Genomic DNA, 10,945 nt, shown 5'->3' with positions numbered 1-10,945 from the left:
ACAGCAAACCTCACATGCCTAGAAGGGTGTGGGCCTATTTAGCATGAAAGGCAAGGACAGGTTGAATATGCATGAAGAGTTGTGGAATGTATTGCATATAGAACACCTTTGTGAATAAAGGTGTGGGCCAGACTGAGGCTCAGAGCACAAGTTTTTAGAGAGATAATATCTCACTTGGCCCTGTGCCCAGTGCTGACAATACAAACCCAATTCATAACTACCCCAGGTTGTGGAGTCTATTTATTTATTCTGCATATCTCTTCATCTGACCTAATCTTCTTACAATACATGCCACAATGCAGATGTGATTTTGAGAGTCTTGAATTTTATTTCATGGCAAAGCCCTGAGTGGTCTGTGTTTAGAATTACTGATAGCCAAAGGGTCAGTGGTAGATTCCTCCTTGCTCTTTCTAGAAGTTCTAGCCATTTTGACAAGTACTTCCAATCAACATTAGCTATTTCACTACTTGTCAACTAGTTACAACAATGAAAGGCAGTAGTTCTTATTTCACAGTTACAATTACTTCTGCAAAAGTTAATGTTATAATACACATTACATAACCTCTATTTTAATATTTTGTGAAAGCCTAAACTATAATATATATCACACCAAGATATACAATCTACACAAGGAATAGGGTATTAACCATAAAAGGCTGACAAATTATACTGTATCAAAAGCAGTTAAAAAGAGATTACAAACTGTACTATATCAAAATAATTTACTAAAGCCAGTAACAGCAAAAGCCAATAGCTACATAAATTATTCATAACAATCAGTTAAAAAATGGTTTCTGCAGATGGGATTATGAAGGCAGTGGATTTTGATGGGGGAACTCTTTATACAGGGGGATCCTTCAAGGGATTATGGCTGCTTTGAGATTTCAGCAAGATCTCCATACCCCCTGGCACCCTGAGAATTCAGGTCAAGTAGAAAGGATGAACGGAGGAATAAACACCCTTTGAAGCTGGTGACAGAAACTAAGATGCCATAGGTACAGCTTTTGCCATTAGCTTTGGCAAGAATGAGAGCCAAAGCCATGGGAATATTCAATTATTCCCCTTTGAATTGTTTGAGATTCTTAACTTGTCCATTTTCAAGGTGGCAGAAAGGAGAAGATCTATATTTGAACTAGTACGTAGCCAGGATGCCATGTCTTGTGAAATCTCTTTGACAGGAAGCCCAGTTAGCACCAACGCTGCCTTTGGACTTTGCTGTTCATAACATCCAACCGGGATTTCAGAGAGAGCAGCCAGGAGATCTGAACATGGATGGACCCATCATATTCAAGTCAAAGTCTTGAAAGCCCCAAAGATTTGGACATCTCATCTGGAAGAAAAGCACGGGAGACCTAGGCTATCAGTAGCCATGGACAAAGACTTCTAGTGATTAATGGGTTAATACATACAGTTAATATGAACTGTAATTATCTACTTTATTCTCTGTGTTTACTTGCCATATTTGGTGCAGGGACCAGACAAGGAAAAGTCGTCAGGGGGTTTCAAATGGTCCACGTTGTGAAGAAGGGTTAATAATAGCTAGGGTTTGTGAAGACAAATTGAGAAGTAAGAAGAGGAGGCATTGAGAGGAAAGATGTGTGCTAATGTCTTTACAAATAATTTAATGGTTGATACTGATTACAAGTAATTGAATGGCAGGGACATTAATGGGGTTTTAATGTCTCTGCTGACTTCAGGCAGCACGTTTATTGCAGAACTCACACAGTTTGGCTCCTGAGATAAACAAGAGGGTCTGCACAAGCCTGAACTTCAGAACTTTGGGGTAGAACAGGAGGTTCAAGAGGGGATACGGTATAGGCGGTTCAGGAAGGCTGTACCTCAGTCAAAGGGGAAAGGCAGGGGGCAAACTGCAGCCTGGAGTTTAGGATAAAAGGAGGCTGTGCCCTCTGAAACACCAAGAGAAAACCCAATGGTCGTGTGCCCCAGTTGCCTTTTATCCCTTTATTAGAATAAAGGTGAAGGGACTCGTCTGTCACCTTTCTGGACATAAACCCCCCTTTGGAAACATCCCAAGCCCATGTGGATGTGTTCCTCTGCCACCTGCTCCAGGTGACTCTGCCTTGGCAGGGGGTTGCACAGGGTGATCTCAACCCTGCGATTCTGCGATTCAGCTTCCCCCACACACCAGCCGCTCCCAGAGCTCCTCCGCTCTCCCGCATCCCGCGGGGGTCCTGCCCCTGACCCGGCACCTCCCCACAGCGCCAGCCGGACACGCCGCGGGCCCGTCCCTCCCTCCGCGGGTGTGCGCTGCCTGCAGCCCCCAGCGCCCCCTCCGTCCTCCGCACGGCACCTCCCGGCTCTCTGCGGCCCCGGCCCTCCCCACAGAGCCGCCGCCGCCCCGTCCGGCCGCCCTTTCACGCTCGCCCCTCGGCAGCGGCAAAGCCAGCACCGACCCCGCACCAAGGACGGCGGCGCAGGCAGAGCTGCCTCACCCACACGCGGCCCCGGCGGAGCGGCCGCCTCCCTGCCCGCCCCTGGATGGAGCCGTGTCCCGGCCGGACCGGGGGGCAAGGGCGTCACAGATGCTGAATGTGGGCAAAACATCAATGGTCTGTCCTGGCCATGGTGTGGCAGGAGGGCCAGGACAGTGATCGTCCCCCTGCATTCGGCACTGGAGAGGCCACACCTCGAGTGCTGTGTCCAGTTCTCGCCCCTCAATTCAGGAAGGACACTGAGGGGCTGGAGTGTGTCCAAAAGAAAAGCACGTCTTCAAGTCTCTTCATCATTTCACCTTCTCCCATTTGACCTGTCTGCCTGGAAGCCAGGAACTCTGTTTGCAACCCCTAACAAATAAGGAAACTATTTAGACTAAGACCTTTTTCCTGACTTTGGCTATGCAGAAATGAGAATGATTTTGTTTTCACTGGAAAAGAGCTAGAGTTTCGCATGGGATTTCTCAGTTTGGACCTTTCTGGAAGCTCCTGCACTTGCCTTGGTGGTTTGGGGCTGTATTGCAAAGCAAAGACAGAAGAATGACTGCAGCCAGGGAACGAGAGGGTTTGCACCTGGCCCTGCCGTGCACAGCCCACCCAGCCCTGGGAGCCGCCCTGTCCGTGCTGTGTATGGCTACTTGAGCCATAATATCCTGCTGCTCAACTTCCTTGAGAAAAGCTGCCATCTTTTTGGGAAAGGGCTCTTCACTAACAGTTTGACTCACGAGTGGCTCACTGATGTCCCTCTCATTCCCAAGTCCTTTCAGATCTACAGTTGCCTTTTAGGGATGTACCCCTGTTGCTCCTTTCATTTCTGTGGCAACCTCTTTGCCTACCATTTTCAGGAATGAGCCAGAAGAGGCAAGGTTCACCGGAAGGACATCCTGGGTCATTTAATTTGAAAAATTTTACACTTGGATTTTCAACAGTGAATTGTCATTGGCCCAGACTTCAAAATCTCTCCGCACACTCGTGTTTCAACGTGAAAGTTTTTACTCCAAAATAGTATCTTTCCCTGAATTTTAGTAAAAAATTAAATGGGAGAAAAGTCTTCCACTTAGTGTTTTTGCTTCATGAAAATTCCATGGAAATACCATATTGATCCAGAACACAGTGCTTTATTTGGATACTCCTGAAAACTCCATGCCTTCCTTCTCCCCATCCTTTGCTCAATGCAAGGAATAGCAACATGTCTTATGCCATATTTGTTGCCAATGTGTTTGTTTGAAGATCATGCATTTAGTAATGTTATGTTAAAATCATCTGATCTGGAATCCCTTCCCAACTTCAAAATTTACACACTTCATTTGTTTCTCCAGCTGCACCAGACCTAGACGTCTCTTTCACCTACTTTCTCTGTTGTAATTGACCCGTCCTTACTCTCTTTGATCACTCATTTGGTCAGGTAAGACTAAAATGCAATGGTCCCTTTGAAACATGGTGATCTAGTCAGTATATTTCTTATTTTCCCATTTATTAGGTATCAAGACTTAATTCTGTCATGTAATAAATACAGACCTTCAGCTATAGAGGCAGAAGACATGAATTCCTTTCAAATTGGCTCAGTAATATTTATTTTATCTTCAGACTGACTCATGAACTGTTTCAAGTTTAGATAAGCAGTTAATGCATCCATGACTCTTAAGAGACAGCGAAAAGATGATTGTGAGCAAGCAAATAATGGCTTTCTTTGGCACGCAGCAGACTCTGTAGTTTTAAAAGAGAATTTTGCTACATTTTGTGAGTTTTAAAGGAGAAAATGGAGAACAAAAATCTTTAATGTTTGGAAGTATCATATATAAATATGCAAGTGTTAATGTGAGAATCTACAGATTATCCTGCTTAATGATACATGTAGTTGTGCTGGTTTTTTATTTGCTCATAGGTATGTTTGTGTAAATAACCCCATGTAAAGGATTTTTTATAACACTTTGCAGGAATATTTAAATCGGATTTATATTCATTCTCTAACCCCGTGTGCTGTGGAAAGAACACTAATGCCTATATAGCGAGGTTTCCTTTTACAAAAACTCTTTTTTCCTATTAGTTTCCAACTTGTTCCCTGTTCTGCTTGGGTCAACAGAGCAGTGCCACTCTGTCTCCATCTGGAATGTGTCCCTTTCTTCTTCCTGTTCCAAAGTCACCTTCAATCCCTGTCTCCCACAGTTCTGCTGGATGACAAGTAAGTGCAGCAGCAGTTCATTATCTCAATACCTGTGCATTATTTGCTGCCATTCTGCAGAACCCAGTAGAGATGTGTAGGCTGTGCAACAAGTGGTGGATTTTTCTATTTTCACACCTATATATTGTCGTGGACTTAATGCTGTTTCTGCTCCCAAAGTCTCTCTAGGTCCATTTATCTACTGCTATTGCTCAGGGCACAACATAGCCAGTGCTTTTCAGCTGGAACAGAATTGTTTTAGCAAACATCTGTGTGAATGCTCATGCAGATACAGTGCAAGATAGGTTTAGGAGAGCTGCATCATACAAAACAAGAAGAGTGTGCGTTTTTAGGAGAATCTGAAGAAGAGGAGAGGTAGTTCTTGCACACTGGACAAGAGCTCAAAGTGCCTATTGTTACAGAGCACCCTGCAGATCATGCTGTGCTGCCTTTGCGCTCGGCCTGAATCAAAGACGGAAGCAATCCGGGCAGCAGATATTCTTTATTGCAGCGCTGGGCACATGGGGGATCTCTCCTCCTAACATGTGCACCGTGCAGCTGAGAAAGCTGTGCTTTATCTTACTAAAACATGCATATTCATTAGAATTCCTGGAAATTATTTACATATTCATGATTACTCCGAGAAAAGGATGCGCAAGCGTAGTTGCATCTTTGGGTGGTCTTCGGTGGTCGTCAGGGGTCCTCTGGTGGTCGTCCATAGTCTTCATCACTCTGTCCGCTAGTTGAACTTTTATTTCGAGCATGCGTGGTAGTTTTTCTGTGCTCTGGGCCCCATCTTTTCCTCTTTTTATGATATATGGCCTATTCAACTGACCACAGTCCATCTGCTGAGTATGCATTCTTTACATATAATCAGGAAGCTTATCAGAGTAAAGTACATAGCCAAGGACAAAGTTTCTACATCTGTTTGCTAATGTCTAGAATAACAGGATACTGGTGCATATACATAGCACATAATGTTTTCTTCACTTAATTCTTCTCTAGTCATTTAACCCTTAAGTAGTTCTGAACAGGTCGGGTCCCTGTATCAAGTCCCCCCTTTTCTATAACCATTGCAAATTCTTTTGCAATCATATTACGCCTCCATGTCTATATCTTCCAACATTAGCTGCTTCTTTGTTACAAAGTAAGACACACTTAATTAAAACCCAGACTATGATAATTAACAATATTATAAGTATTACGGAAATAAAAAGTTGTTTTAACCAATTTAAATTAGGTAACCAGGATGTTAAGACTTTCCACAATTCTTCAAATCCCCACGAGGTGTCATCCTTGGTTACTTCATGGAGTATCTTAGTCTGTTTCCATATTTCACTTAAATCTGTAGCAATTCGATTATTCTGATCTACATATACACAACAACTTGTATTTACAATGGTACAAACTCCCCCTCGTGAAGCCAATAATAAATCTAAAGCCATTCTATTTTGCTGTACTACTTGTGCAAGGCTATTTATCTCAATCTGCTGTGCTTGAATTGCATCTACTGTTTTATTTTCAATGTCTTCTACTACTGCTGAAATATTTATTATAGCTTTTTCTAATTCGCTTACCCCTAGCCAAGGGAGAAACCATCTAGCAAAGGAATGAAATGCATTCTGTCTTTTTATTAGGGGATTTTCTACTTCCCGTCTAATTCTTCGAATATGTGTTTGAAGCCAACCTTCGGATAAACGATTATGTATAGTTATGTTTGGGACTACGGCTCCCAGGGTGCATGTTCTCACCCAATTTTCAGGTAATACTTTCCATGCAGTATCATTGCACAGCCAATACCATCCTTTTCCTTCTGGAACTGGCCAGAGGGTACTATTAATAGAGGTGGGGGACCCGATATATTTTATTTTATTACAACCCGTTTGATTTCCTACATATAGGGCGTTATTACAACTCCCAACTTTATCTAATCTTTTAGGTGGGTTACACCTCTGCACACATTTATAGTAAGATTTTTTTATTGGAGGGTTATGAATTTTTAATGGCTGAGCTCTATGTGTATAATTTACCCAGGTGGTATTCTCCCAATATCTCATCCACGAATTATTACCAGGTATGGGGATGCCTATTAACAAGATCTGTTTTCCACTGTATTCAGGCATATGTGTACATATCCAACAATTAGTTCTATTCAGAGTTCGAGATATACCTTCCGTCAGCGAAAGATGAAGATTCAAATCTCACCGTGCCCAGGCTCCCCCATAGGTCAAGATAATCTGGAAAATCGCAATCTGGTAGGTCCTACGGGAGTAGCAGTCCATGGTTTCGTAGGGGCCTTCTTTATTTTCGAGTAGTGAATCCAAGCTGGGTGTTCTTTAATCTTCACCGCAGTGAATGTTGTCAACAGCACTTGATATGGACCTTTCCACTTTTCCTCCAAGGGTTGTCCTGAAAAATTCTTAACATATACATAATCACCAGGTTCAAAGGCATGGAGGGGGTCATCTAATCCCCTTACTCTAGTACCCAAAACATTTTTATGTATTTCTGATAATTGTCTCTGCAATGCTTTCATGTATTCTAATAAATATCTTTCCCCAATTTGTGCCAATTCTTCACCCTTAAATTGAAGTTGATAGGGTCGCCCATATAATATCTCAAAAGGGCTTAAATTTTCCTTTGTCCGAGGTTTAACTCTTATTCTCAATAATGCCAATGGTAAAGCTTGGGGCCAAGTTAAATTTGCCTCCTGACTAATCTTTGCTATCTGTTGTTTAAGCATATGATTCATCTTTTCAACTTGGCCACTTGCTTGAGGTCTGTACGGGGTATGTAACTGCCAGTCTATTCCTAATGCTTTTCCCACTTGTTGAACAATTTTAGCATTAAAATGTGGTCCTCGATCGGAGGATATTGTCGATGGAACTCCGAAACGAGGAATTATTTCATTCAATAGCGCTTTAGTCACTTCTCGCGCTTTGTTAGTCCTGCAGGGATATGCTTCTGGCCATCCTGTGAAAGTGTCTGTCAGGACTAAAAGATACCTATACCCTCCTTTTCTGGGGAGCTCAGAAAAATCAATTTGCCATTGTTGCCCAGGGCAGTTTCCTTTACCTATCGTCCCCAATTTTATTTTGCTAGTTGTGTCTGGATTATTTCGTTGACATATTTCACATTGCTGCGTTACCTGTTTTACTGTGGTATACAAATTTCGCCCTACTATTCTTTTGGTCACTTCTTTGTATAATGCATCTGCTCCCCAATGGGTTTTTCTATGTTCTGCTTGTATTAGGGGCCACAAAATATTAGAAGGAACTAATATGCGACCTTCTTTCAACTGTATCCAGCCCTTTGTTCCGGGCTCACCTCCTAGATCATTAGCCAATTTCAAATCTTCCTTTGAGTATCTAGGTGACTGTTCTAGATCAATTGGTTTACCGTCTGGTATCAAAGCACATACCTTAACTTCCTCTGCCACTCGCTTGGCCTCACTATCAGCCAATCGATTTCCTATTTCTTGGTCAGAGTTACCTTTTTGGTGTCCTCGGCAATGCATTATAGCTACTTTTTCCGGTAGTTGAATCACTTCCAATAATTTCAATATTTCTTCTGCATGTTTGATCTGTTTCTTCTGGGTGTTCAACAGTCCTCGTTCTTTCCAAATTGCTCCATGCGCATGCACCACCCCGAAAGCATATTTTGAATCAGTCCAAATATTTATCCTCTTTTCTTTTGCAAGTTCTAGTGCCCTTATAAGGGCCACTATTTCTGCTTTCTGGGCCGAGGTTCCTGCAGGAAGAGGGTTGGCTTCGATTACTTTTTGAGTAGTGGTTATCGCATATCCCGCTCTCCGCTGTCCCAGTTTTACAAAGCTGCTTCCATCTGTGTACCAGGAGTCTTCAGCGTCTTCCAGAGGGGTGTCCTGGAGATCTGGACGGCTCGAATAGGTGGCTTCGATGGTCTCTATGCAGTCGTGGGACAGTGGTTCTCTTTGGGCACCGCTGAGAAAAGAAGCTGGATTCACAATGTTAGTAACAATTATTTCTATATCATCTTGTTCTACCATGATGGCTTGGTATTTCAGAAATCTCTGTGGGGAGAGCCAATGGTTCCCTTTTTGTTCTAACACAGCTGAGACAGTATGGGAAACCATTACCGTTATCTTCTGCCCTAATGTGAATTTGCGTGCTTCTTGAATGTTTATTACAACCGCCGCCACTGCACGTAGGCATCCTGGCCATCCTTTGCTTACCTCGTCCAGCTGCTTGGAGAAGTACGCCACTGCCCGCTTGTAAGGGCCAAGTTCTTGGGCCAATACTCCAAGTGCCATCCCCTGTCTTTCATGTGAGAATAATAAAAAGGGTTTAGAGACATCTGGTAAGCCAAGGGCCGGAGCCCTCATCAGTTCCTTTTTAAGTTTCTTGAAGGCGGCTCGAGCCTCCGCCGTCCATTCTATTTTAAGTCGGGTTTTCTTTAGCAGTTCATATAGAGGTTTAACTATTACACCATAGTTGTATATCCATAAGCGGCACCAACCTGCCATTCCCAAGAACGTCCGCAATTCCTTGGCCGTTTGGGGCTCCGGGGTGCGACAAATTGCCTCTTTTCGCTCAGTTCCCAATTCTCTTTGTCCTCTGGAAATTTCTAATCCTAAATAAGTTACTCGCTGTTGCACTATTTGAGCTTTTTGTTGGGATACTCTGTATCCATTCATTCCTAGGAAATTGAGAAGTTCTATAGTCCATGAGAGACACTCTTCCCTGTTCTCAGTGGCTACTAAAAGATCATCAACATATTGCAGGAGGACTCCTTTACCATCTGGGGGAGTCCAATTTTCCAAATCTTTAGCTAACTGGTTTCCAAAAATCGTGGGGCTGTTCTTAAATCCTTGTGGTAATACTGTCCAAGTTAATTGTGTTTTTCTTCCTGAATCCGGATTTTCCCATTCAAAAGCAAATAGCTTCTGACTTTCTGAGGCCAGCGGCAAACAGAAGAAGGCATCTTTGAGATCCAGTACAGTAAACCAATGTAAGGTATCTCTCAATTTAGTTAATAGTGTATATGGGTTGGCTACAACCGGGTGGATGTCTTCAACTACTTTATTAATTGCCCTTAGGTCTTGTACTAATCTATAACTTTTTCCATCTGCTTTTTTAACGGGTAAAATCGGAGTGTTGTATTCTGATTCGCATTCCGTTAGCAAATTGTATTGCAGAAATTGATTAATAATATTTTTGATTCCTTCCCTGTCTTCTAGTCTTAAGGGATATTGTTTAATTCTTACCGGCTTTACTCCTGGTTTCAACTTGATTACGACAGGGCTTGCATTTTTGGCTTTCCCCGGAACTTCACTGGCCCAAACCCCTGGATATACCGGGTCTAGAACCTCTCTAGGTATTTCAGAATGGCTTTGAGTTTGTATTAAGGCTAGACTCAAAACTTCTACTAATTGTTCTTCTTGAATTTGAAATTCAATTTTCCCTTTCTGAAAAACAATTTTCGCCTCAAGTTGTTCTAGCAAATCTCGCCCTAGCAAGGGCTTTGGGGAATTTGGTAAATATAGAAACCTATGAATTCCAATTTGTTTTCCAAGCCGATAATTAAGTGGTTTAAGGAAATAAGCTTTTTCCCTTTGTCCTGTAGCTCCAATTACAGTGATAAAATCTTTGTCTTTCGGCATTAATTGTTGGTTCAATACCGAATACGAAGCCCCGGTATCAACAAGGAAATCTATTTTTTTCTTCTCTTTCCCTAGCTCAATTTTAACCAGGGGATCCGCTAGGGTGGTTTCCCCCGGTCCTCTTCACTGGTCTGAGCCCATCTGGGCTAACAAAGGGGGCTTTCTTGCCAACTTAGGACATTCCCCTTTCCAGTGCCCTATCTCCTTACAGTATGCACACTGATTTGACTGTAAGGTTGGGCGCTGCCTCCTTTCTCTATTATTTTGAGTTCCACTTTTCTGCTTTTCCAATGCGGCCACCGTGGCTTCCGCAATTACCTGTCCCATCTTATACTTGCCCTGCTCCTCTCGGTTTCTATATATCCTCCAGGCTTCTTCTAGCAGCTTTTCTAAATCCCTAATATCAGGTTCTTTCAGCTTTTGGAGTTTTCGCCTTATGTCTTCTGATGACTGTCCCAAAAATAAGGAAACTAGCTGTTGTCTGCCTGTATCAGAAGCGGGATCTAGGGTGGTATATTTTCTCATAGCAGTCCGTAATTTGTCAAGAAACTCCGTAGGAGTTTCTGCCGAGTTTTGCTTGATTTCATATAAATTTGACCAATTTACTGCCTTCGGTACGGCCGTCCCGATACCAATCTTAATCCATTCTTGGTATCTTTTAAGTAGCCTGTAATCTTGGTCATCATTTGG

The 10,945-nt window shown here is 42.8% G+C and overlaps 1 protein-coding gene across 1 annotated transcript; it reads right to left on the bottom strand.

Moving 5' to 3' along the window:
* Positions 1-5,263: 5,263 nt before the first annotated feature.
* LOC146763749 (syncytin-2-like) lies at positions 5,264-6,737 on the bottom strand. Its single transcript, XM_085566669.1, has one exon. It carries the CDS (start codon positions 6,735-6,737, stop codon positions 5,706-5,708), a length of 1,032 nt encoding a protein of 343 aa, XP_085422795.1. The 3' UTR covers positions 5,264-5,705.
* Between the last annotated feature and the right edge of the window lie 4,208 nt (positions 6,738-10,945).

This window comes from Lonchura striata, chromosome Z (assembly GCF_050655825.1).
Source record: "Lonchura striata isolate lonStrDom1 chromosome Z, ASM5065582v1, whole genome shotgun sequence".
NCBI lineage: Eukaryota > Metazoa > Chordata > Aves > Passeriformes > Estrildidae > Lonchura > Lonchura striata.
The sequence above is the reverse complement of the archived record's forward strand: the minus strand, read 5'-3'. Positions and strand labels throughout refer to the sequence as shown.

What these genes read in the sequence shown, in the direction of transcription:
- LOC146763749 (XM_085566669.1), bottom strand. Translation starts at nt 6,737, where the DNA reads ATGCCTGAATACAGTGGAAAACAGATCTTGTTAATAGGCATCCCCATA.